General features: G+C 42.1%; 2 protein-coding genes across 2 annotated transcripts; both read right to left on the reverse strand.

Annotated features, from left to right (window-relative positions):
• Positions 1-4232: 4232 nt before the first annotated feature.
• On the reverse strand, positions 4233-6985 carry LOC144199936 (uncharacterized). The gene is made up of 2 exons (XM_077721834.1): positions 6270-6985; positions 4233-5862 (listed from the first exon to the last, which is right to left on the reverse strand). The coding sequence occupies exons 1-2, from the start codon at positions 6658-6660 to the stop codon at positions 4481-4483; spliced, it is 1773 nt and encodes a 590-aa protein (XP_077577960.1). The 5' UTR covers positions 6661-6985; the 3' UTR covers positions 4233-4480.
• A 382-nt stretch (positions 6986-7367) lies between these two features.
• Positions 7368-25803, reverse strand: megf8 (multiple EGF-like-domains 8). Its single transcript, XM_077720683.1, has 43 exons — positions 25431-25803; positions 24431-24614; positions 24130-24293; positions 23853-24062; positions 23518-23698; positions 23327-23415; positions 23019-23232; positions 22652-22835; positions 22416-22561; positions 22214-22324; positions 21980-22131; positions 21776-21877; positions 21554-21701; positions 20411-20574; positions 19875-20072; positions 19584-19781; positions 19255-19506; positions 19001-19119; positions 18778-18909; positions 18584-18697; positions 18412-18495; positions 18095-18334; positions 17826-18010; positions 17534-17747; positions 17071-17317; positions 16794-16926; positions 16462-16712; positions 16238-16348; positions 16035-16153; positions 15624-15846; positions 15207-15542; positions 14818-14953; positions 14515-14746; positions 14266-14392; positions 13970-14180; positions 13490-13704; positions 13212-13407; positions 12972-13140; positions 12212-12404; positions 11972-12142; positions 11447-11577; positions 10879-11011; positions 7368-10796 (listed from the first exon to the last, which is right to left on the reverse strand). The coding sequence occupies exons 1-43, from the start codon at positions 25458-25460 to the stop codon at positions 9315-9317; spliced, it is 8631 nt and encodes a 2876-aa protein (XP_077576809.1). The 5' UTR covers positions 25461-25803; the 3' UTR covers positions 7368-9314.
• Positions 25804-26154: the final 351 nt, after the last annotated feature.

Below are 26154 nucleotides of genomic sequence, written 5' to 3' on the forward strand. Positions count from 1 at the left end.
TAAGCCAAAAAGCCTTACTATACTATGTCGTTTTTTTTAGGAAAAAAGCCTTACTATACTATGTCGTTTTTTTAAGAAAAAAGCCTTACTATACTATGTCGTTTTTTTAAGCCAAAAAGCCTTACTATACTATGTCGTTTTTTTAAGCCAAAAAGCCTTACTATACTATGTCGTTTTTTTTAAGAAAAAAGCCTTACTATACTATGTCGTTTTTAAGCCAAAAAGCCTTACTATACTATGTCGTTTTTTTAAGCCAAAAAGCCTTACTATACTATGTCGTTTTTTTAAGAAAAAAGCCTTACTATACTATGTCGTTTTTGAAGAGAAAAAGCCTTACTATACTATGTCGTTTTTTTAAGAAAAACGCCTTACTATACTATGTCGTTTTTTTAAGAAAAAAGCCTTACTATACTATGTCGTTTTTTTTAAGGAAAAAGCCTTACTATACTATGTCGTTTTTTTAAAGAAAAAAGCCTTACTATACTATGTCGGTTTTAAAGCCAAAAAGCCTTACTATACTATGTGGTTTTTTTAAGCCAAAAAGCCTTACTATACTATGTCGTTTTTTTTAAGAAAAAAGCCTTACTATACTATGTCGTTTTTTTTAAGAAAAAAGCCTTACTATACTATGTCGTTTTTAAAGCCAAAAAGCCTTACTATACTATGTCGTTTTTTTAAGCCAAAAAGCCTTACTATACTATGTCGTTTTTTTAAAGAAAAAAGCCTTACTATACTATGTCGTTTTTGAAGAGAAAAAGCCTTACTATACTATGTCGTTTTTTTGAAGAGAAAAAGCCTTACTATACTATGTCGTTTTTTTTAAGAAAAAAGCCTTACTATACTATGTCGTTTTTTTAAAGAAAAAAGCCTTACTATACTATGTCGTTTTTTTAAGAAAAAAGCCTTACTATACTATGTCGTTTTTTAAAGAAAAAAGCCTTACTATACTATGTCGTTTTTAAGCCAAAAAGCCTTACTATACTATGTCGTTTTTTAAAGAAAAAAGCCTTACAATACTATGTCGTTTTTTTAAAGAAAAAAGCCTTACAATACTATGTCGTTTTTTTAAAGAAAAAAGCCATACTATACTATGTCGTTTTTTTAAAGAAAAAAGCCTTACTATACTATGTCGTTTTTTTAAAGAAAAAAGCCTTACTATACTATGTCGTTTTTTAAAGAAAAAAGCCTTACTATACTATGTCGTTTTTTTAAGAAAAAAGCCTTACTATACTATGTCGTTTTTTTAAGAAAAAAGCCTTACTATACTATGTCGTTTTTTTTAAGAAAAAAGCTTTACTATACTATGTCGTTTTTTTAAGAAAAAAGCCTTACTATACTATGTCGTTTTTTTAAAGAAAAAAGCCTTACTATACTATGTCGTTTTTTTAAGCCAAAAAGCCTTACTATACTATGTCGTTTTTTTAAGCCAAAAAGCCTTACTATACTATGTCGTTTTTTTTAGGAAAAAAGCCTTACTATACTATGTCGTTTTTTTTTAAGAAAAAAGCCTTACTATACTATGTCGTTTTTTTAAGCCAAAAAGCCTTACTATACTATGTCGTTTTTTTTAAGAAAAAAGCCTTACTATACTATGTCGTTTTTTTTAAGAAAAAAGCCTTACTATACTATGTCGTTTTTAAGCCAAAAAGCCTTACTATACTATGTCGTTTTTTTAAGCCAAAAAGCCTTACTATACTATGTCGTTTTTTTAAGAAAAAAGCCTTACTATACTATGTCGTTTTTGAAGAGAAAAAGCCTTACTATACTATGTCGTTTTTTTAAGAAAAACGCCTTACTATACTATGTCGTTTTTTTAAAGAAAAAAGCCTTACTATACTATGTCGTTTTTAAAGCCAAAAAGCCTTACTATACTATGTCGTTTTTTTAAAGAAAAAAGCCTTACTATACTATGTCGTTTTTAAAGCCAAAAAGCCTTACTATACTATGTCGTTTTTTTAAGCCAAAAAGCCTTACTATACTATGTCGTTTTTTTTAAGAAAAAAGCCTTACTATACTATGTCGTTTTTTTTAAGAAAAAAGCCTTACTATACTATGTCGTTTTTAAAGCCAAAAAGCCTTACTATACTATGTCGTTTTTTTAAGCCAAAAAGCCTTACTATACTATGTCGTTTTTTTAAAGAAAAAAGCCTTACTATACTATGTCGTTTTTGAAGAGAAAAAGCCTTACTATACTATGTCGTTTTTTTGAAGAGAAAAAGCCTTACTATACTATGTCGTTTTTTTTAAGAAAAAAGCCTTACTATACTATGTCGTTTTTTTAAAGAAAAAAGCCTTACTATACTATGTCGTTTTTTTAAGAAAAAAGCCTTACTATACTATGTCGTTTTTTTAAGAAAAAAGCCCTACTATACTATGTCGTTTTTAAGCCAAAAAGCCTTACTATACTATGTCGTTTTTTTAAGCCAAAAAGCCTTACTATACTATGTCGTTTTTTTAAGAAAAAAGCCTTACTATACTATGTCGTTTTTTTAAGAAAAAAGCCTTACTATACTATGTCGTTTTTTTAAGAAAAAAGCCTTACTATACTATGTCGTTTTTTTTAAAGAAAAAAGCCTTACTATACTATGTCGTTTTTTAAGCCAAAAAGCCTTACTATACTATGTCGTTTTTTAAGCCAAAAAGCCTTACTATACTATGTCGTTTTTTTAAGAAAAAAGCCTTACTATACTATGTCGTTTTTTTAAGAGAAAAAGCCTTACTATACTATGTCGTTTTTTAAGAAAAAAAGCCTCTCCAACCTATTGGGCGTCGGGGTACGACGTGACGCAGACGGTTGGCGTGTCCAGCTTTGCCCGACGCCGCAGCAACCTCTGTTAAGCACGAGGCTTAAACGTTCATCATTCATATAATTTAATACATTTTTACAAGTAGCACATTACGGATTAGTAGAGACAGAGCATTCATGAACACAAAAGTGTACTACAACACTTTGTTCTTTTCATGCAAGTCATTTAGAAGATAAAAAGTCGACACTTCAGGTAAGTATTGATGACCCACCAAAAACATGAGCAAGCCACTCTCCCTAACCTTTAATAAAAACTTCTAAAATCCAACTGAACCTCTCTAAAGTCTAATTTCTTCTGTTCTCTTGTGGACGAACAATATATCAACCAATCACCTATACGGATAGTTGTGTTACCGTTCTAAATTTCACTATTACTGGTCTTGAGACTCCACAATAATTATCCCCCAACTCGTCTAGAGTCTCTGAGGAACCCTAATATGCTTAAAAAAACATCAGTACACAATCTATAGGTTTTGGGGTGTATACTGGTAGGCGAGAAGGAGAAGTATTGAGATTCTATGTCACAGCCAGCACTACAGCTTCATTCAAAAACTATGCATACTTCCAAGTGCTAAAGATTTCACTATTATATTGTGTGAAACTTTTAAAGGGCATCTTGAATACAACCAACATTGGCAGTGACAGACTATAGCAAATCTGAACGAAGCCATAAAAATGTGCAATATCTTAATAGAATTTAAATGCAAATACAAAGAAACAATATTGGTCAACTAGTAAAGCTACTTTTACACTTGAAGACTCTTAGGGTGATACTCTAAAATGAGTAAATATTATTGAAAATGTCATTTCCTAAATGAAAAAGTACATTAAGTTTACATATAAGTGTACCATTTTTAGTTTTGACCACAAATAAACCCTTTCAGCATTTAAGGGAATTCAACCCCAAAAGTCTTTTTCTTTGGTTTTCTTCATTTTTTTTTTAAAAACATGGTCGTACGTGTCTTGGTCGCTCCTTAAAATATCGTGAAATACCTCTACAAGTCGATGCCGATTATTATTGAAGGGAATGTAAACAGTCAAGTGGGTTGTTTTTAGTTAACACTTAACTTTTTTAACAGCTGTTTCACAGTTGCTTCCATTTTTTTCCATTTACCAAAATTCAACACACCTGTCAAGTCTGTTTTTTTTCGCGGAGGGTTTTTTGTTCCTCAAGACTTTAGAGCAAATGTGTCAAAGTGGTGGCCCAGGGGCCAAATGTTGCTCGCCGCATCATTTTGTGCGGCCCGAGTAAGTAAATCATGAGTGCCAACTTTCTGTTTTAGGATCAAATTCAAGTGAAGATTATAGATGTATATTATATTTCCTCATTTTCTCCTTTTTAAATCAATAATTGCAGTTTTTATCTATTTTTTTCTTTTGGTGTTTTTAGGTCAAAAAGCATTTTGAAAATCTTAAAAATAAATAAAAATATTTTCGGTTTTCCACTTTAAAATTGAGTATAATAAAAAAAAATTCCATTTGAAATGAAAAACTAATGATTAGATGTTTTCCCTTATTAAGAATAAAAAGTTCAAATAAACAGTTTTATATCTATAAAAAACTGAATATTAAGAGCTTTTGATCCAGTTCTTATAATCCAATTTAAAAATATCTAAATATTATATAGGTTCCACAACATAGGCAACGTGGACAAGTAGACCGCCGTCCATCGAACTAGCGACACTTGGCCACGTGTCCGGAGAGGTGGTGCGATCGGGCAAACCTGCGCAGGCAGTTGGGGCACGAGAACGGCTTCTCGCCCGTGTGCGTTAGCATGTGCGTCTTCAAATGGCCCGAGAGTCGAAAGCTCTTGTCGCATTCCTGACATACGTACGGCCGCAAGTTGCTGTGACTGCGCCGGTGCTTGCCCAAGTCTCCGGAGGAGGCGTAACGCCGCTGACACTCGGGGCACTCGAAGGGTTTCTCCCCGGAGTGCGTGCGTTTGTGTTTGACCAGATCGCCCGACTGTGTGAAGCTCTTGTCGCACTGGTCACACTTATAGGGCCGTTCGCCGGTATGCGTGCGCTGGTGGTTACGCAGGTGCGCCAGGCGGATGAACTTGTTGCCGCACACGGTGCAGTGATAGGGTCTCTCTCCGGTGTGCGTGCGCAGGTGGATCTTAAGCGCTCCCAAGTCGCTGATTTTGAGGCCGCAGTCGCTACACTGGTGCGTTTTCTCGCCACTGTGCAGCTTGCTGTGGACGCGCAGGTTTTTGGGGGTATTGAACCTCTTGGCGCACACCGCGCAGTGAAAGGGTTTCTCGCTGGAGTGCGTCCTCAAGTGGAGATTCAAGCTAGCCTTGAGTCCGAATTCTTTGCCGCACTGGCCGCAGGAGAACTCCTTCTTGGCCGAGTGCGTGGTGAGGTGGCACTTGAGCTGATGCCCCCTCTGGAAGGCCTTCCCGCATACTTGGCACTTGTGCGGCTTCTCGCCCGTGTGGATCAGGGCGTGCTGGCGCCAGCTGCTGCGCTCCACAAAGCGCCGGCCGCAATCCTTGCACACGAACGGCCGGTCCCCCGTGTGCGTTCGCATGTGGTCCTCCAGGCTCTGGGGCGTGCGTAACTTTTTGCCGCACTCGGGGCACTGGACGCCCACGTCCAAACAGATGGGCTCCCCCTCGGATTGGCCGTCGGGGGCGTGGCACAGGTGAGGTCCTTGTCCCCAGGTGGCCTTAAAGCTCTTGCCGCAGTCCTGACAGCACAGGTGACCCGCTCGGGTGACCACCGACATGTTGTGCCAGCGCTGGCAATGGTTCTTTAGGTTCTTCAAGTACTGGAAACTGCGCGCGCACGTCGGGCAGGGGTGAAGCCGACGTGGAGGCGCCGAGGGGTGGGCCTCTTTTACGTGGATTCGCAGGTAGACTTTGGAGGTGAAGGCGACGCCGCAGTTGGCGCAGACGTGCTCCGGCACAACGTTTCGGTCGCGGTCGGAGAAGCATTTCTTAAGCTCGGCAAGATATTCCTTCTGGTGGACCCACTTGACGTGCTTCTCCAAAAAGTCCAGGTTGGTGAATGATACGTCGCAATGATGACAGGGGAAAAAGTCTGATGATGACTCTACAAAGAGAAAAGCCACAATTATACTTGGCTTTTTCAGAAAATGAGATGAGAGATTGTCACATTTTGTCTTTTCTGGATTGTAAGCATCATTATATTTCTAGTTGTTTAAAATTTTTGAGCCATCTCATTTTTTTTAAACTGGAAAGACTCAAAGACTACCTCCAGGTAAAGAGTCCAGTTGATTTAAGGCAGGAAATTTGTTAATATAGCTTGACATTTTTAGCTCCAATAGGCTTAATGCTAAGAACAGCTACCTTTTCAAGAATTGCAATGGTTATTTTAGCATGTTTTGATTGTTTAACTTTTAGTCATTAGAAAGTTAAAAGTTACTTAATAAAAGAACGGCATGCCACATCCAATCAAAAATTAAACACAGAACAGTTATCTTTTGCTGACTCTCTTACCGGTACTGTCATCTTCTCCATCATCCTCCATCTGTTCTCCATCTTGGGACTCCTCATACTGTATTTCTTCCTTAATGACATCCTCCTCCTTAACGCCCACGTCATTTTGGCATCCTGTCTGAAGATCCAAGTCCAATTCTTCTTTGAAATGATGGTCATCATCTAGTGTCCCTTCCAAAGGACTTGAATAAGCATCACAGTCGACCTCATTGATCTGCAAGCAGCACGGCTCCTCCTTGATTCGGATGTCGAGGTTATGTCCATCAGCACAGTCTTCCCGCAGGTCCTCCTCCGTCCCGTCACGTGACTGCAAGTCGTCCTCAATTTTGAACGTGACAATGACATCTTCCGTCGTCGCATTATCTATCGGGTGCACGTGCTCCATCTTCATATTTTGATCTCCGGGGATTACTCAATATTAGCGACGATAGCAGGGCTACTCTGCCCCGAGGAGGAGCGCCGTGATTACTATGCCGCCCGGGGCTACTGTAACGGTGTTAGCATCGTGGCTAACCGCATTAACCTGGTCGCGGTTGCGAGACTGAATCTTAGCGGGGATGTTACACATCATAGTTTTGTGCACTATGTGAGCGTGCTGCTATTAAATTGCTATTGTAAAAATCTGATATTTTAATTATATTAAAACTCACCCCTGCCCACGCCGCGTTGGCTGACCTGCTTCCGTCGTGACTTTAATAACAATACAAAAGGATGAACGGGGTAACTTCCGGGTTGTGTGGCCAATCAGGACGTAGAAGAAATAATTTAAAGATCCCCCAGAAAGACCACGCCTCTATTCAACACCACTTTACATTGTAAAGATGTATATTTACAATTAAAAAATATATTTAAAAGTTATTACAAAACCGAATTTTTAAAATGTATCATTTTTCTCAAGGGATAATTATGGCAATATATACTATACATAAATGTATTTTTATACTGCATTCGAACATCTACCGTTAAAGTAATTACATCTTGTATTGTAAATTCTAAATATAATAAACATAACTTACATTGTATACATGTACATATACATTTTTATACAGAAATATGCATGTATATATTCATGTGCATTGAAAGTCTCTAAAACATCCCAATATTTCATAGACTTTTATTCCATCTGACTTAGGACAGATAATCTTTATGCACTCTTTTGTACAACACTGTTCCCTTCTTTCAAGTTCAAACACCAAAATTATTTACAAATATAAAGCCTGTTAACAAAAAAATACACACTAAGAGAAAAGAAAAATCATAAAAAAATATAAATAACAACAGTGTTCAATGTAACTTGTATGATTTATGTAGCACCGTTCCTAATTGGGTCATACATGGATGAAGTTGTGTTAACTGCACTGGGTGGCAGCTTTAAAAAAAATAAAAAAATAAAACTCAACCAATGGAGTAGATATGCAATTTAGTATCACTTCTGTTAATGCTGCCAAAAAGGAATTTCCATTGTTATCACCCAATTCATATATTATGTAATGTTGGACAGTATATTTTAAACGGCAGCTAAGATTGCAAATACAATCATCAATAAGAGGCACATTTGCCTTAAAAAAAAAAAAGAGCAGTCCAGCAAAACAAGCCAAACAGACATTTCACATACAATAAACTATCACCACATAAAGAAACCAAATTTCATTCATGTTCACAGACAAATGCACTTTTGTCATTAAACTATCGTTAAGAGATACATGACTTTTTCTTTCCTTCAAAACTTTTTTAAGTGCATATATTTCTTTCCCGACAGGAACATTACATACTTTAATTGACGTATGAATTTTTAGCATGCGTGGGGAACCTCCGTCTTAGTAAAAGTACCTTAAAAGAGCTGCTTTAAACTAAAATGACTGACTTTCCTATCAATTTAATGTATGTATATTGGTATGTATTACAGTTGTCACCAAACTTCCCATTGGTGAGATTGTTATTGTTGGAAAAAATATATAATAAATACTAATTAACCTTAAGATACAATAAAGCTCCTATTATATTTATTTTACATATTTCTCACATGATTGTACTATGAATCCTGATGGGAATGAAAAGGTTCCCCACCCTTGTGTAAGTCACAGACAAGGCAAGCAGTGAAGGCAGATGTGCTTGAGAATGAGGTTTAAACATAAAATAATGAAAAATCAAACTATGAACACCTATTGACCAAGATCTGAAACTAAAGAAACAGTTTTTCAACTGTAACAATCATAAAAACAAAAAAAACTCCTCTGCTGAGACCTTGATTGTCACTTTTAAGAGGTACAATGCGTATGTTAAAAGTCCAACATGGTACATCCCAAGTGAACAAAAGAAGCATGATGTGTTTCCTACGTACAGTAGTGCATTTTTAAGGATAGCCAGTCACTGTGAAACGCTATGAACACAGTATGGCCAAACATCATAGAGGACACTCAATAACAAAGCATTATACTACAGTGTATGTACATGTGTTCAATTTGCTCACCACAGGTGACGATACCGCTGTCTACTGGACTCTAGTGTACTTTTTATATATTTTACTAATATAGATTCTTGAATTTACAGCCTTTCCTCTAGTAGTGGCCCCAAAAACCCATGTCACCATTTTATTTATCGACGCCCTTGTGTCTAACATTAATCTCTGGATCCAGTAGACTTGTTCAGTCTGTTTTAGATTTGAAAACAGATCCCCTGACCATGAGGCACATCTTCAACCCGTAAACAAATCCTTATTTTAACACTTTCCTATAGATACTTTCCTAATTTTGGGTAAACTCGAATCTGGGTTGGTAGCATGTTAATCACAAGGCACATAGAGACAAGCCAAAACCGTTAATCTTAATCTCACCAGATTACTCAATGTTCATGTTTAGGAATGTGGGCGGAAGCGGTAAAACCTGGCAAAAAAGCCACTCAGATGGAGAGTCGAACCACAATATCCTGACTGTGAGACGAGTGTGCTAACCACTGGTTCAGTGCGCCGTTAGCCACTACATGAGGAAAGTACAGAAATTCTTTTCCCACCTTATTTACAGTTTTTTTTTAAATTTGCCACTGTGCCTAGACGGCCATAGTGGTAAGGTGCTGATGCCCGATCAGCCCTTTGCGACCGCCCCCCGCCCCTGGATGACCACTTCCATTGCCATGGCCGCAGTATTCCTGAAGATTCTGCCGCAGCGTCACTAGAGCCGATCCCAAGCAGGCCCGATTGGGAGCCAAAACCCCACCAGGGAGCTGAAAGAGGACGGTGGCCACTCCGGCCATGCCGTCGTCGGTGGGCTCTAGAGTGATGGGTCCCACCTTGAAGGAGGAGTAGGAGAAGCCCATGAGCTGTGAGAGGAAGGGGTCGGAACGGCAGAAGTGCTGATAGCCGCTGTACGTGGACGGATGATTTTGCAGCGAAGCTTGCGTTCCGGCGGGGGTGCCGGCGTAGTGATGGGTGTTCAGGTAATGCAAAGGTAGGTGTTGGCCATTGTTGCCTACGCCCGGGGCGAGATGGTGCTGGTGGTGGCCTGCGGGTCCTGAACCAAGGTCATGTTTGTAGGACGTGGGTCCAGTGCGCCCCCTTTGGCCCACCATCACCCCTCCCAGTTTACCGGAGCGAGCATGTGCAACAGATACGCCTCCGCCACCAGTCGATGGGAGATATATGAGCTGAGGCTCGTCTGGTTCCAGGTAAATGGTGAGCTTAGCGAAGGGCCGCGAGGCCATCTTGGTCATCTCCTGGATGTGTCGCCGCTGCTCCCTCCGGAAGTCCAGGAACTGCTTGACTTTCCAAAGGAGCACACAAACGGACAAGAAGAGGAAAAAACAGGAGAAGAAGACAGAGAAGAAGACAAATAGGTCGATGTGGGCTTGATCCTGACGCAGGAAAAGCAGGCCTTGGGACTCGCCCTGATTGGCCACTGTTCCAACCCCGCGGAGGGCTATGTAGAAGCGACTGGACTTCAAAGAATGCACCTCGTGTGGGAAAGTGATGACCACACGGTCCCGAACGCCTCGAACGATCAGAACAGTCTGCGGTTTCCAAACGGTAATGTAAGAAATGAGACCTTGGGCACGTTCCTCACGAATCTCTCTATCAGAGCCTGACACCTTTGCCTGAAGCAGCAGTGGATTGTGGGAAAGAATTCCCCCACCCAGACTGGATGAGGCATTTTCGAAACCCTTGATCGAGGACGGCGGCCATTCCTTGTCCGTCCCTGCCGTTGTAGTCCCTCGTGACTCCTCCTCAATTTTGATAGTATGGACACCCAAGCGGCGGTCCACGTCCACGATGAAGGTGTCGTGAGAATTAGACACATAAACCTCTACCTCTCCGAACGTCACATCAATGGTGACTCTGATATCTACGTTGGTAAACTTGGGCTGGGCTGCAAAGAAGACCGTGCGGCCCCGTGGTAGGTTGCGAATAGCCGGGTCGTGGAAACAGTTGGTCTGCGAGGTTGGGTCGAAGCAGCACTCAGTGTCCACATTGAATTGTCGGTAGCACTGACGACCGTTCACTGGCGTCCCATTAAAAGAGTCTTTGCACTTGGCGCACTGGAAATACAATTAAGAAATTCATTAGAAAACTTAAATGCATTGGGTTTATTTAGTGAAAAATGACCAAGAAAAATGATACCTGTTGTCTGTAACAGTCCTTGCGGTCACTCTGGGGGCTAGTGAGACAGGAGGGGGTCTCGGTGTTGTTCTGGCACGGACAACCCGTACCGTCATGCTCATTACATGTGTCTGCATGGCCATTACACTGACACCTGGAATTGTTAGGACATTCATTTGTCATATATGTTTTATGTATTTTAATTGTCATTGTGTTTTTTGTTTGTTTCTGTCTATGTGATCACCCTGAGTTGTTATTGGTGTTTAGGTATTGCCTCTCTACTTAGTTTGATCATAAAAATGCAATATTTTGTTAATTTTGGACAGACTTAGACAATTTATATTTAAACGAAAATCTTGTTTTGAAGTTTTTGGTCCTCCTTGATATGCTGTATGTTCTGAAATTAATAATTCATTGACTGAATTGTTTTGTGTGCCTTGACAAATGTATGTAAATGTATGCTCTGGGTTACTTTGTGTTTGCTGTCATGTTTCAATCAAATCTTGTATCTTGTAAACCAAATAGCTTCTGTTTTGTTAGTCAATTTGCTTGATGTCTGTTAATCCTAAAATAAATTGTGGCTACTCACTTCTCACACTTCCCTTGAAGAAGGAAGAAACCACTGAGGCAGCTCTCACACTTATCACCAATGCTGTTGTTCTGGCAGCTCACACACATGGCATTTTCTTCGGTGGGACCCTCAGAAACCCAGTTATGGATCTGTTAAAGGATTAGGAACTCTTAAAACTCAATGTGTAATCATCATTTCAAGAAAATCCCCAGAAATTAAGTGAGTCAAGTTGAGTATTTACTTCAGTTCAACATGTCATAAATTACCACATTAGTAGTACATAAGTAATACATTTGTACTCCCCATTAAAACCATCAATATGGAAGTGAAAATTGTGAATTAGAGGGCTGCTCATACGTGAGAAATTGTAAAATTCGATGATTTAAGGCAATTTTAAAGATGCGGCATTTATGCGGAGCAGCTTATATGCGAGAAAATACAGTATGTCAACCCCCAGTTAACAAAGAAAGTTTCATGTCTTAATATCAACACCTTAAGTCTAACACAGGTCCCCCAGGCACCGAGTTAAGACTTTAAACTCACACTAATGGGCTCGAGAGGAAAGCGGCGTGGGTTCTCCTGGGCCTTCTTGTGCTCGTCACGAGACAGACACAAAGCGCTGTTCCCCCGACAGAACTCCTGACATGGGCGACAGTTGCCACCACCTTTGGCCGAGCCCACAAACAGAGGCTTGCACTTCTCGCAATGCTTTCCCTGTTAATCATATAAAAGTGTAAAAAAACAGGAGCGAATATGTGTTTGGGGGAAATAATTTTAACTTACTATGGTGTTGTTGTGGCATTCGAGGCAAACATCGGGCTTGGCAACACTGGCACAGTTGCTATGTTTGTTGCAGCTGCACTGAGAAGAACAGTTGTCCCCTACGAAGCCAAAGTGACAGCGGCAGATGCCGGGGGACACGCAGGATCCGTTGACACAGCCCTGGGCGCACACTGGCTCACACTCACCGCTCTCACTAGACAGAGATAAAAGGAAAACGCAAGAATGTGTTATCATTGTAGGACAACTTTCTGGGATGCTCCTTCTAGGCAAACTCCCATGAGGTATCATGGGGATCTTATGAAAATTATATTATGTTTGGATTTGAATTTTGGCATGTTGCTTTAGAGTTAAATACATTCCACACAGAACTCAAGTTTCTAGTTCCTGAAATTACCATCACCATCACTAATAGTGTTTACATATACATTCAATTCTGTTTTTGTTCTCCTAGATCATCTTCTGTCCAGTTGAATTTTCTCAAAAACAGGGGGAAAAACACTAGTTATTTGTTACTCTGTTAGTAGGTGGTGAATTAGAACCAAAAAAAAAATTCCCATTGTAATATCCTGATCTTTGGTGTTTTTTTTCCAGAGGGTGGGAACGAAAAAAAAATGTATTTGGTTCATTTCTATGGGAAACTTTGATTTGAGATACCAGTAACTTGACATATGAGCTCGGTCCCGGAACGCATTAAGCTCGTATCTCAAGGTCTTACTGCATCATCAAACTTGTTGGTCTTAATGCAGAAGAATAAGTTCACCTGCTAAGTATGTAGCCCTGTTTACAGGTGCAATGGTATCCTTGAGAAAGGTCATGACAGTCCTGCGTGCTGTTGCAGTGGTGATGGCCATTGGCGCATTCATCCTCCTCTGGACAATGCAAGAAGGACCAGCTACTATTCCTCACCGGACACACACCCTCGTTTACTCCTGTAAGAAAGTATAGTGGAAAACATTTAGTTTGAAGTTGGCAAAACCAATCTAAAATCAACTCTTCTTACCGTTAAGTCCGCCTTGAAGACAGTACCCCGCCCCGTTAGCACCCCGCGTGGAGCACCAGCCGCACTGGGGCCTGGCAATGCATTGGGAGCACTGGGTGAGCTGGGAACATTGGGGAGAACAGGAGTCGCCACCAGAAAGAAGACGTCCGCACTGGCCAGCTTCACATCGCAGCGGTACAAAGGACGGACTCATGCACTAAAAAAATGGCCCAAAAGAAGAATTGATTGATTTTCTCCATTGTTCTTAAAGAGTAAAAATGTAAGTATTCAGTTTGTACCTGCTGCAGGGCCATGCTCCACACACAGTGTTGCCATCCCCCGTCAGATCCTCTGGAGCCCAGACAGAGGCTGCAGTTGAGGAGGGTGTGGCAGGGTGGAGGGCACGGCATTGGTGGGGACGATTCCACCTGCATCGGCGAAACATTGAGCAGGGCGTAGCTGAAGCAGGTCCAGTCATAGGTGGGATTCACGCTCAAGATGCGCCGCGTCTCTCCTGGTGAAGAGATATAATCAGAATGAATGCAGTTTTAAAGGGTCAGTCACCACCATTATCATCTGGATCCTAGTAAAAAGAATCTTATTGAATAATACAGAATTTTATTGTAATCTAAGTTGAACAGCAAATTCCAAAGTGGGATGAAAACAAAAAGCAAACTGTTGTAAAGGGTGCTTTTTGTGACAGTTGGAAACAATCAGACTATTTTTTTATTAAAAATAGAAAGACTGAAGACGATATGATCAAGCCCTAACTATAATACCTGTGCGTTTGAATTGGCGAGTCCACATGCATTTGCCTGACGCTGTGCACTTGGGGCAGTCAGAAGCTTCGCAACTGGTTTCTGTGCAATTACTGGAGAGGAATATTTCTCGCTGGTTGATACGACAGTCATGCTCTGAGGTACAGCTCCCCGAGTTGCTTATGCAAGCTCCCTCGGGACAGTTGGTACACCATTTGCATTGGAAAGCAGGCTGGAAAACAAAAGAAAAAACAAGAAAAAGGTTTAACAACAAAAAAACTGTGCAGATTGTAATTATGCTGAAATGGGGGCGCAACCTGCGATGGTCCGGAGAACGTTTTGGGGTGCCGGGCAAGGCATTCGCTGCAGGTTTTAAGTCTGCGGCACTGATCTGGCTGGCGAGGAGTGGGCCAACAAGTGGACTGGCCAGAGAAACAACCCAATCTATTAATAGGGAGGGAGAGAGGAAAATTTCTTTATCGTTATTGACAATTATTGTAGACTTAGGAAGTGTTACTTTTAATGTGTAAATAACCCCAACCATTAAATCATTGCTAATGTGTTACCGTTCAGCGCTATCAGAAGATGCGCAGACCCCTCGGCACCAAACACAGCTGCCAGTGGTGGCGTTGCATGACTCCGGAGTGGCCATGACAGCACATGGATCCGTGGGCACGGTCAGATTTAAGAGCCGTCCTAAAGTGACCCCGTTGAAACCTCCGGACAAAATAAGACTTCCGCCCCAGCTCGTCATGGCGAGAGACACTGAGCGATTGACCGGATCGCCGATGGCAGAGTCTGAACCAAAAAGTTTGTTAGTTAGGATCAGATTGTCAATAGCGAAGATGCAAAGAGACAAAATAGGCCACCTGGTTGGATCCAAGTGTTACAGTTGATCTGGTACAAGGAAACTGAGTCACTATAATCCTCGGATTCTGTCCGTCCTCCAACGATGACCATTGTATCTTTCATGAGGGCTGCGGCGTGGAAGAAACGGGAGAGGGGCTGCAAAAAAAAAGTGCAATTAAAGAAAGGTACACTTTAAAAAAAAATTCTATTAACCATGCATATTCAAGATTTTTTCTAGTTATTACATTCAGATAACTTTTGATATATTCCTTACTGATCAAATGATGATTATAAACATGGACAATTTCCTCAGTATAGTCAAGTTTGCTTGGATTATTGAGTTTACATGGTAACATTTTTTTGTTGTTATTGGTGATTTTTAGTTTTGTACAGTCTATGGTTTTCTCACCTTATTACCCTGTGAGGGTACGAGAAGAGACCATGTAAAATTTGGGTAGAACAAACTATAAAGCTCTCCCGACGGCTCCACGGCCTCGACATGGAAGCGATAACCTCCAAACACATAGATGGCATCAGTTTGTTCGTGGTAAACAGCCGAGTGACCATATAAGCCAGTAGGTGGTGTGCCCGCATGGGCCACAATGGTCCAGTTTCCAGTGTAAGGGCTAAACTCCAACAGGTTGTGGTTGAATCCATTTTCTGGGGAGTATCCACCGATCAAGAGCACCGAGTTGTCACGACGCACTGTCAGTGTGTGGCCTGCCACTGGGGGCAGCACTGAGCTCTGCACCAAGGGTTAAAGACAAAAGGTAAAATATATTACTTCAAATACTGCCATTTTTTTTACAAGAAGACCATTGCTCACCTTATGTTCTCTCCAGACCAAACTACTGAGGTTAAGACTCCAAGTGTCCAAGGCAATTGAGTTCTGAGTAACACCACCCACCACTAACATGCAGCTATGAGCTGTTCCTGTTTCAGAGGTGCTAAGCAGAGCGGCGGCATGGTGATAGCGAGAGGCCGGAGTTGAACCCTCATCTACTGAACTCGTCAACATTTGGGTCCAACGACGCTCCAATACAGAATATCTAAATGAAGATGTACAAAGCTGTTACATATGAACAATTAAAATATACAATAAATCTGGATTAATTAGGTAAAATGTAAGTATTTTCTCCTCCTGTGGATAATATTTGGAGAGGTATGGTGCAGTATGGATTATTTTCCAGAATTATATCTTCATTCGTGGCAATACTGATGATGTGACGGTGCTTACCGATAAATATTTCCCAGAATCCCCTCAGAAAGTGAGAGCCCTCCATACATCCAAAGGTTACCATAAGGTCCAGACACCAGAGAGTGGCCCATTCTGTGGAGGAACCTGTGTGCTTGGTTCTGTGGAGCACAAGTTAAGTCATGTGTGATGCTATATGCCATAGCATGTAACATTTATTATCTTATTATTTTCGTATGTTGTACCACTGTCAGTTGTGTATCCAGCATTGTCTCCCAAATCAGGCTGTTGGAGTCCCGAGGGACAGAGCAGTCAGAGCCAGCCCAGTTCTCCGAGCACACACACACTCCCAGGGTCTGAACACAAAACAAGACAGCATGGTCAGAGTCAAGATTCAAGCTCAGATAGAAAGGATAACATCTAAACCACAATATTCAATTAAAAAACAAACTTTTGGCAACTGCCTTACTATATTGCATGTTCCTCGGCCTTCTGCGACTCCACAGTTTTGGGGACACACGGGGCGATCGCAGTGGGGGCCTCCATATCCTGGAGGACATTGACAAATACCTCCTTGGCATAGCGAGCCACCAGGACACGGCGGTGACCCATTGTCGCCCTCATCTAAATTGTGGCGACACCGCCGCACCCAGAAAGACGCGTTAAAGCCTTGAGGTTTGCTCGATGATACGTTGGCCTCGAAGTAGACAGAGATGACACCTGGAGGGTGAGAAATGGGGAAAAAGCAATGGGTAAAATGTTATCTGCTTGTCAAATAAAAAAATTTAAAAAGCAGGTTACCTGAGGTGGCCTCAACAGTAATAGGCTGTCTCCGTGTGGTTCCGCAGAATGCCCCAATCAGATTGTGGTCCGAATGTACAACGCCATTGTCCAGGAAACGAGGAAGGCCATCAAACACGTACACATAGGAGCTCTGCAAAATATATATGAATGTGTGTATTTATTTTAGGTCAAACATTTCAGTTTGGCTCTGTTTGAGCAGCACATATGTCACAGTCAATAACGTGAACTCAATATTTTTTAAAAAGGCAGCAGACCTAAGATGCTTTTTACTCACTTTACAATGAGTATGGGAATCAGGATGCAGTGTGAGAGCAACCGGCGGGCATGGCTGCCTGGGCAAACATGTAGCTAGGTTCTGAGTCACCGAAAGGACCCACAGGCAATGGGAGAGTCCACCCTTCCCCTCTGTGCCACTCCGCCACCCCAGAGATGAGGAGAGCGGTATGGCAGGGGATGAGGAGGAGGTGGAGGAGAGCAGCACAGAGCGTCCCTGACACTGGCGATAGCATGTTCCATTGTTCCTAAAGATTGAATGTGAGAATAAAGCAACTATGATCTATTACTTTAAACAATGGGAATAAACCAACAATTATTTGATATTGTAACCATTTATAGGGCAGTCATTTGACTAATAAGAGTTAATAGTTATTAATCAATTGTCATCATGCCCATAAGAAACAGGAATTCCCTCACTGTATTTATTTATTTTACCTTTTTTTATTTTTTTTTTAACTCACCTGGGGTCACCATAATAACCAGGCAGGCAGGATTCACAATGTGGGCCGTGGGTGTTATGTGTGCAATAACATTGGCCCGTCTGGTTGTGGCAATAACCTCGTAGCAAGTCGCCGTGACCATTACAATCACACTGCACACAACCACCACCACCAGCCAGGGCTGAGCCAAAGCTACCTGGTCGGCAATGTTCACAGTGAGGCCCTGTAGTCCAGTCTGTAAAGAGAAGCCAAAAGAAGATTGAGTTCAATGGCTATCATTGGGAAGAAATGAAGACATCCTTTGAGATTCAACCTTGACATTCGTCGCAAATCCCTGGCGCGGTGATACAGGTAGAGTGGAAGTTGCAGCCGCAATCCACATCACACTCGACGCCACTCAGGACCAGAGTGGCAGGATCAGACGTCCATCCAAGTGAGCATTCACATTCGAAGCGTGGGCTGCCACTGCATTGACCTTCTCTGCATTCATTATAGCACCTGTGGTTGGAGGAGGTTTTAGGTGAGATATCTGGACTTTAACTCATTGCCCGTCAACATCCAATCTACTTGACGAGGTCTTACGTTTGATTGCAGTGTAAAGTACCATCTCCCATGTAGCCTCGCTCACAGTGGCACTCAAAAGAGGTGGGAGTGTTGATGCATGTGGCGAAAAGGTGACAGTTGTGGAGTCCTAGTCGGCATTCTTCAACATCGGGGCAAGTGGGGTAGGACCACATGGCATCTTGCTCTGCATGTTCCATGTGCTCCATCTCCAACTCCATATCGAGAGGACGTGGTGGGGCGGAGGTTTGTGGCTCGGGGCTGGCAAAAGAGAAATCAAGTGAAGTGAGGTGCTTCCTTTGCACAGTTCTTTAACTATGAGACTATAATAGCCTTACTTAGCAGTTCGGGCTTCAGCTACAGCCACACTACAGTTGAATACAGATGGGTCGTCCAATCCTGCCCAATCACCTCGCAAACATCTATGAAAAAAAAGAGACAAAGAAAGAAGGACAATATGAAACAAAAACATTATCTTACAATGTCATCTTCATTGTCAACTCCACTTACTTTCCAATGGTGGGATTGTTGTAGTCACCACACCATCCACACTGAAACGTCCGCAGACAATCGTTGCAGGTGTTTAAAGAAGAACATTGCTTGCATTGTGGAACTGAGTGCACACTGACAATTTGGAAAAATGGCATAATTAAGATTTTGTACAAAATTTCAGTTTGAAAAATAACTGTTGTTTATTTTTTTACCTGTCATACCAGTCCCGGCACTCTCCATAAGGGTATTTAGTGAGATAGGCAGCAAAATAGAAGCAGGCCTGGGCAGACTCGCACCAAGCACACTGACTAGAATTTGAGAGGCACTCGGAACAAGTCTTACGCCTTCATGAAGAGAATATAATATAATATTAGAGTTTGTTGCTAAGGTGGTATAGTAATCATTCGAAAAAGAATGCTATTATTCTTAACTCACTGGTTGCAGACTCTTGGACAGCCTAATGGATGGCGTATGGACCCCTCTAAGCGTCCTCTCCTACTGCACTGGTAGTCACCCTTCTTGCTGGAGTTGATCTGCCATTCGCAGTATGGGTCCTATAGGAGGAAAATACATTATGCATACATAAAAAATTAAAAGCAGTAAAGTGCATTGTGGATTGATGGATTTCTTTTGTATTTTCTCAAATTCATATATGTTTTAAGCCTTGTAGTATATCCTTGACCACATACATGAGTACAAGCCGAGCAGTCCCTGTACTCTTCACACAAAGTGCAGTGCTGGGGGCCCAGAAGCAGATGACGTTGAGCCAACTCTCCCAATTCCCCTTCTGGGCAAGGCTCCAAATTAGCCCTGTCCCGCAGCAGGCATCGGGAAAGAGATGGGCACCAGCCACAAGACTGATCCGACAGACAGGCCAGGCAGGACATGTAGCCAGAACATAATCCTGAGCGATACGGCTCCAGGAACAAGAAGGAGATTTCCTAATATTCAAGAGGAGAGAGGTTTAAATGAACAGAGTATTGTTTGTGGGATGAATAGGAAGAAAATCAACACTCACACTCCCCCCTGGCAGTGTTCTGTTCCAGATGAGGGCCATTTCACTGGTCTGCCCAGAGCCGGAGTTGTTTAGGTATCCCTCAGCCTGGACCAGGTAATGGTTTCCTCTGGTGAGGTTGGAAAACAGCCTACTGCCATCAGTGCGAGACAGCAACTTCAATTCTTTCTCCTGCTGTGCTGCCCAATGACCAACAATCTCCTGCTCAGACAAAACAATATAATGGTAGGATAATACGGGGAAAAAACAATCCCTAATTTTATTCAGTTGTTGAGTCATGCCCCTGTGGCTCACCAGCTGGCTGGAGTTGGGGCCTGATGCCACACGAGCCTCAAAGTGAAGCCTCTGGATACGAGCCCACATGGCTACAGTCTCGGCAGGAGGGGTTGTAGGCGCGCCCCATAAAGGATGGATGAATCCCCTGAACTGGAGGGCCACGTCCATCTCAGTGGTCGGGCTGAGGATGATGGTGGTGCTACGTAGGATGGACACCTGGCAAGATTATGAAGGGGAAAGCGGAGGGGCAAGTAGGGGAAGTTAAGAAAAAATTCATAATGAAGAACGAAAATTCATATATTATATAGAAAGTATAAAAACAAGAGATTTCAGACTGTTTTTTTGTGTGAAAACAGGGCCCTGCAAAGACTTGATTTAGAAAATCTAGATAATTATGGTAATACTGGAGAAAGTAAAGATTAAAATTCATGTAAATGGTAAAAACAAACTGTAAATCTCATATTAAAGTAAAAAAAACAATATTATAGGAAGGAAGGACAGATAAATCAAGGGGGAGGAGGAGTTACAAGATTTACGAGATTAAGACTCCGTACCTTGTCAGGCTGGGAGTCGTTGCGGGGGTGCTGGAAGGTGAGCAGGTGCAGTCCCGGGACATAGTTCTCGGTGCGACAGGAGTGGAGGGAGGTTAGGAAAAGGGTACGCTCCCCCCACCAGCCGTACGCCCCTGAGATCTGGTCCACACGGCACGCACTTTGCTCTGCGAGATTGAGAGTAAAAAGGTCAGCAACACAGGGGAACACAATCTGACCTCGTGAGATCGCAAAATACTGCAATAACCCCCATCAGTGGTGGTGGCGTCGGTAGATGGGTATCGGGCGGGTATCAGAGAGAGGTGAAACACAGGCCTTTATGTCAGAGATGGAAGAGGTGATTCAAATGACCTTTTGATTGACCTCTATTATCTCAGATGGGTATTTTTGGGCCAAGTGTTGGTGTTTCTCAATATCAAGGATAATACACCACCTTCAGTACATTACATGCAATACACAATGAAATAAACCAGTGGTGGGCAACTGAAGAACGTTAGCAGTCAATAAAGCAACTATTACACTGCAATTTATATCAACAGCAATTCTGTTGTTTGTTTTTGTCAGACATTAACGTAGTGAAAACAATACAAAAATGCATTTTTTTCAGTTAACTTTCTCTTTTATGGGACATTTATCCTAAATGTATTGCTTTTACTTTGCCTTTGTGACAATTTTTGACCAGATTATGCCCATTTTTTATAGTAGCATTTTGACGTACAAGTTGAATCAGGACTAACCACTCCACTAACTCTTATACAAAAAAATATTCTCACAATTGCTATTAACATACTATTATGTTTTATGGAATTCAATTTATCTTGACAAAAACCAGTCCCTCGAATGTTTTTTTTTTTTTTAGTTTTCAGCAATAACTCTTGTCATTTCTCCGCCAAAACTTGAAGATTTAAGAGAAATAAAGAAATTCCAACTCCTGCTAACTCTGTTTTTTGGATGGATATGTTAGTGTTATCTTGCTAAGGTAAAACGCAACTGTACATCATTGATACTAAAAAAAACACCATCCTCCAAAACATTTCATCTCTGACACACGCCCAACCCAAGGCTAGTCTTTGCCAATATTTTTTATCCGCCAGTGTACGGCACAGCCCCCAGACCGCCCCTCCTTCCTCCCTCATTGGCTCTCACCTGACACAGGCAGGCACGATTCATTCTGAACACACCAGCCGAATTCGCCAGGTGCTCGGGCCAGCTTGGCCGGCGTGCCGCTGAACACTAGGCAGGACTGACAGTCGGATAGGAAGCGTGCCAAGCCCAAACAGCCGGTGCTGCCGCACTGTTACCCAAGAGAGGGAGTTGCAGCAAGAATTATGAGAGCTTATCTAAAAGTTTTGCTTTTTCCAAAGTTACCTGATTGGTGGGGTCATATTCTCGACAGCGGCCTTCACACCAATTGCATTCTGGGTTCTTCAGACACATACTTTCATCCAGGGCTTCGGCACATAGCGCGTCCTAGCCAGAACATCAAAATACCAGTGGATATTTGTTCAAAAAATGTTTCTGTTTTCAGGGTTATTTTTTTTTAATATAGATTAATGAGCTTTTTTTCCTCACCCTGTCTCCTTCATTGCTACTGACAAATAGCGGGACTTTGAAGGCCATCAAGTCTCCTCGAGTAACGCCGTTGTAACCCCCGGCAACCAGAAGCACCCGCCCCCCTACCACCGCAGCAACATGGGAGTATCGCCCCTTGACAGCGTCCCCATCTGCAAAACAAAACATTAAGACAAATCATGCGTATGAAAAAAAAAAAAGCAAATGAGTGAAATAATGATTAACACAACTTACTCAGTGACCATCTCTCCCCTGCCATCACCCACTGGTGACAACCCAAATGGTAAAAGAAGATCTCTTCATCATAGCACTTCTCCTCTTGGTAGTGGATATGAACATTGCCACCTGAAGTGAAGTGAGCGCCAACATAAAAAAGCCAGTATAGTACATAAAATAATGTTAGCCGGGGGGTACCCATGTCCCAATTTTGACTCACCGTAAACGACCATGTAGTTTCCGATGACAGTGGCGGTGTGGAAGGCTCTTTCCCGGGGTCCCGTCGCTGGGTAGCGTGAGCGGAATGCCGTCCAAAAGCGCTGGTCTACGTGGAATGCGTCGGTGTTGTTTACCCTCACGCTAAATCTGGGAAAATAGAAAGTCTCAATGTTTGTAAAATTTTACTAGTCATAAAAATGTTGTTTCCTCTTTATCCATTTATCTGGACTAGTTTACCTGGCAGTGGTCGGCCGGTGACCCCCATAGACTAAGAGTGTTCTGGAAGGGCTGTGAAATACCATAGAGTGGCCAGCAGTGGCCGGGGGCTTTCCACCAGTGGGCTGGACGACCTCCCAACGCCCAGAGCCTCGCAGGCTAAACCGATACAGGGATGAGGAAAACATGTCCTCCTCAGTACGACCTGAGAGACAATAAGCAAAAAGGACAGTGAGGTGGAATTATGTCGTGTTATTTGCATAAGTGCGTAATATCCCGGAAAAATGTTCAAACACATTTTATGTATGTGAGAGAAGTAAAAGTATATTAATATATGTATAAACACAGACAAAGATTTTCCTCTAAATGTGCCTGTTTAAATACTAACCTCCAAAAACATAGAGATAGCTATCCACCACAGCTGCTGCATGATTAGCCAGTTTGGGCGCGCCGCCCATGTTGGGAAAGCCAAGTTGCTGCCAGTCATCCTGCAGAGGGCGGTACATCCAGACATCGCTCGCCAAAGATCCATTGGCCAGCTCTCCTCCAAAGATTATCATGTTTCCCACCCACTCCACAGCAGTGTGAGAATGCCGTGCCAACTGTAAAATAAATAAATGGGATAAAACTCAATCATATTTTGCTCTGCTGCATTTTTGGGCAAAGAATATTCACATTCCCTTTCAATATACTTACAGGAGAGTAACCATAAGATCTGCTCTCCCACTGGTTAGATGTTAAATTGTATTTGTTCAAGTCACCGAGCGCTCTGTTCAAGTCAAATCCTGGAGGTTTAAAAAAATAAATGAAAATAAACCAGACACTTATGATTTTGACGAGAAGATATTCCTTTTTGAAAATGGAAAACCAAACGATTATAGTCTCACCTCCAAACAAGTACATGGCCCCGGTGGAAGACAGGTAGACACCAGCGGAACCCGTTCTTGGGGACATGTAGGAGTCTCCCTCACTGACACGCCACCACTGACCGGCCCCATTGTCATCGTGAAGACCGAGCTGGCAACTTTGACCGAGGAACCCGGCGTTACACAGGCAGCGCTCTCCTTTCTGAATCAAAAATTGTCAAAAAATCAACACCTTTAGAATCCACAGCATTAGTTTTATGTCATATTGTGGCATCTTGGTATCAAGGAAGTATACTGAACTGAAATGAGGAGGATTCATAGTTAAACTCAATATGTGCATTAACTCCAACCCTCACCTTGTCACAGTAGCCACGCGCCGTGCATGCGTGGTTGCACAGCGGCGTCAAGCAAGCACCCCCACCCCAACCCTGATGACAGTGGCACTTGTGCGTTGATGGGTCGCAGCGCCCATGGCCACCGCATGCACCGGGGCAAACAGAAAAGGTGTACGTGGCGTTGAAGCCTAGCAGGTTATAATTGGCATCACTGAAGAGATGAAGGAGCATCTAGGGAAACAAAAAAAGGCACTTTAGGATCCAAATTCCAGGACATGGAGTAGAGAGGTAAAAGTACCTTCCCAGATTTGGCCTCGATTGGCTGTGGTAAAGTGTTGCCACTCAGACTGGCCAGCAAGGGGCTTTGGTATGAGTCTCCATCATACACAAAAAGATAGTCGTAGGTGCACTCTGTGTCCATGAAGGTGAAATTCAGCACAATGCGATAGCTACTGCTTGGTGCTGGAAGAATAGAAAAAGATAGTTATTTTTGAATTGCTGAAAATATCAGCCCTATTCTTTCAATGTGATATTTTCCTGATTATAATTGACAAAGTACCACTGTATTTCAATACACAAAAAATATATGTAATAACAACCTTTGATGAGCCACTCGCAGTTGCCATTGACTGAGTAGTTCCCCGGTCCATCCGTCACGTAACCTGGTGGACCCCTTAAAACTTGCCGGTGACCCTTGCAGTCGCCCGCCTGGCACGGCGGCCACCTGGCCAGCAGCACCAGCACGAGGAGAAAGCAGACTGGCATGGGAGAGGTCATCACTGCCTGTGTATTTGGTGGACAGAAATGAAGTAAAATGAATTATAATCAGCAATTCCCAACCACAGTACTACACTTTCACTAATCTGGTCAAAAAAAGTATTATTCATTAATTAAAAGTGGTTAGCATCTCGGCCTCACAGCTTTGGGGTCCTGGGTTCAAATCCAGGTCCAAAAAATACAAAAATACTTAATGAAATTTTGTATGCTAAAATTTAATTAATAAGTGTGAAAAAGCTATTTTTTGTGTTTTTGTCTACCAAAAGGTGAAAGGCTGATTAAAATAAATAAATTTAAAAATATATACAGAATAGATCTATATTTTTTAAATGTATTTATTTTGAATCAGTCTTTCACCTTTAGAATACAAAAACACACGGAATTGCTGACTACCATCATCCGGATGACAATCTATGCAAGCATGGTGCTCATACAACAGGCTATTGATGTTATTAAATTTCTAATTTTAGACATTGTGCAAATTGGTTATTAATATGCCCCTTGAACATCAATAAGGTTTGGGAAATGCTTGTGTACATAATGACAAATAATTAAGATTGACAAAACGTTTACAAATTAACTCATCAAGTCACGCAACAATGACACACTCCAAATACTAACATGTTACACCAACCAACGATTGTTTTTATCTATATATATTACTCATTGCACGTGATATCTAGAGAATGACACTGACAGCTTTCCAAAATCGATGCTAAGTAGCTAAGCTAAACAGCACCGTTAACTTGCTATGGCCCGTTAGCTCGCTAGATAGCCACCTAGCATCTGTTTCATGACGTTTGACCACATTTCAGTACGTACCAGTTGCCGCCTCTTCGGCCCTGCATCCATTTACATCTTTTCCCTTTCTCCTTTTCCCCTAAACTAAATTAGGCACGCGCTTGGTCGCGATCGTTGAATGATGAGATTGAAAGCTGCTCGGTTAGCTTGATGCTAACAACACTGTTATCCACTCGGTGGCTCGTCAGCGCAGCCTCAGACCCATTCCAGATGCGCAGTCAATCCAGCCATTATTGATGGGGGTACTGAGAGGGATCGGATTTAACACACACCCCGGCCGTTCGTTTTGGAACTGACAAGCTCAATAGACTGAGGAGTCTGACGTTTTAGCTGCAGGAGCTCCAAGACAGATGCCCCTTGTGTTGTTTTGGTGGTCGCTCACACAAAAGATGGTCAGTCACGCCTGGCTCGGCGACGTCACCCAGTGGAGATGCGGAATAGCGCACATCTGGATCCTACAAACTGTTAATTTTAATTTCTCCTACAAGCAATGGATTGCTTTCGGACATCATTCATTCATTCATTCATTTACTTTCCGAATTGCATACCCTCACAAGGTGCGCGGGGGGTGTTGCAGCCTAACTTCGGGCACCAGCCAATTGGAAGACACCAGGAGTCAAAGTACTACAAGCATTCACACTCATACTCATACCTAGGGACAATTTCGTGTGTTCAATGAGCCTAGCATGCATGTTTTGGAGATGTGGGAGGAAACCGGAGTACCCGAAGAAAACCCATGCAAGCC

The sequence above is a fragment of the Stigmatopora nigra genome, chromosome 7 (assembly GCF_051989575.1).
Source record: "Stigmatopora nigra isolate UIUO_SnigA chromosome 7, RoL_Snig_1.1, whole genome shotgun sequence".
Lineage (NCBI taxonomy): Eukaryota > Metazoa > Chordata > Actinopteri > Syngnathiformes > Syngnathidae > Stigmatopora > Stigmatopora nigra.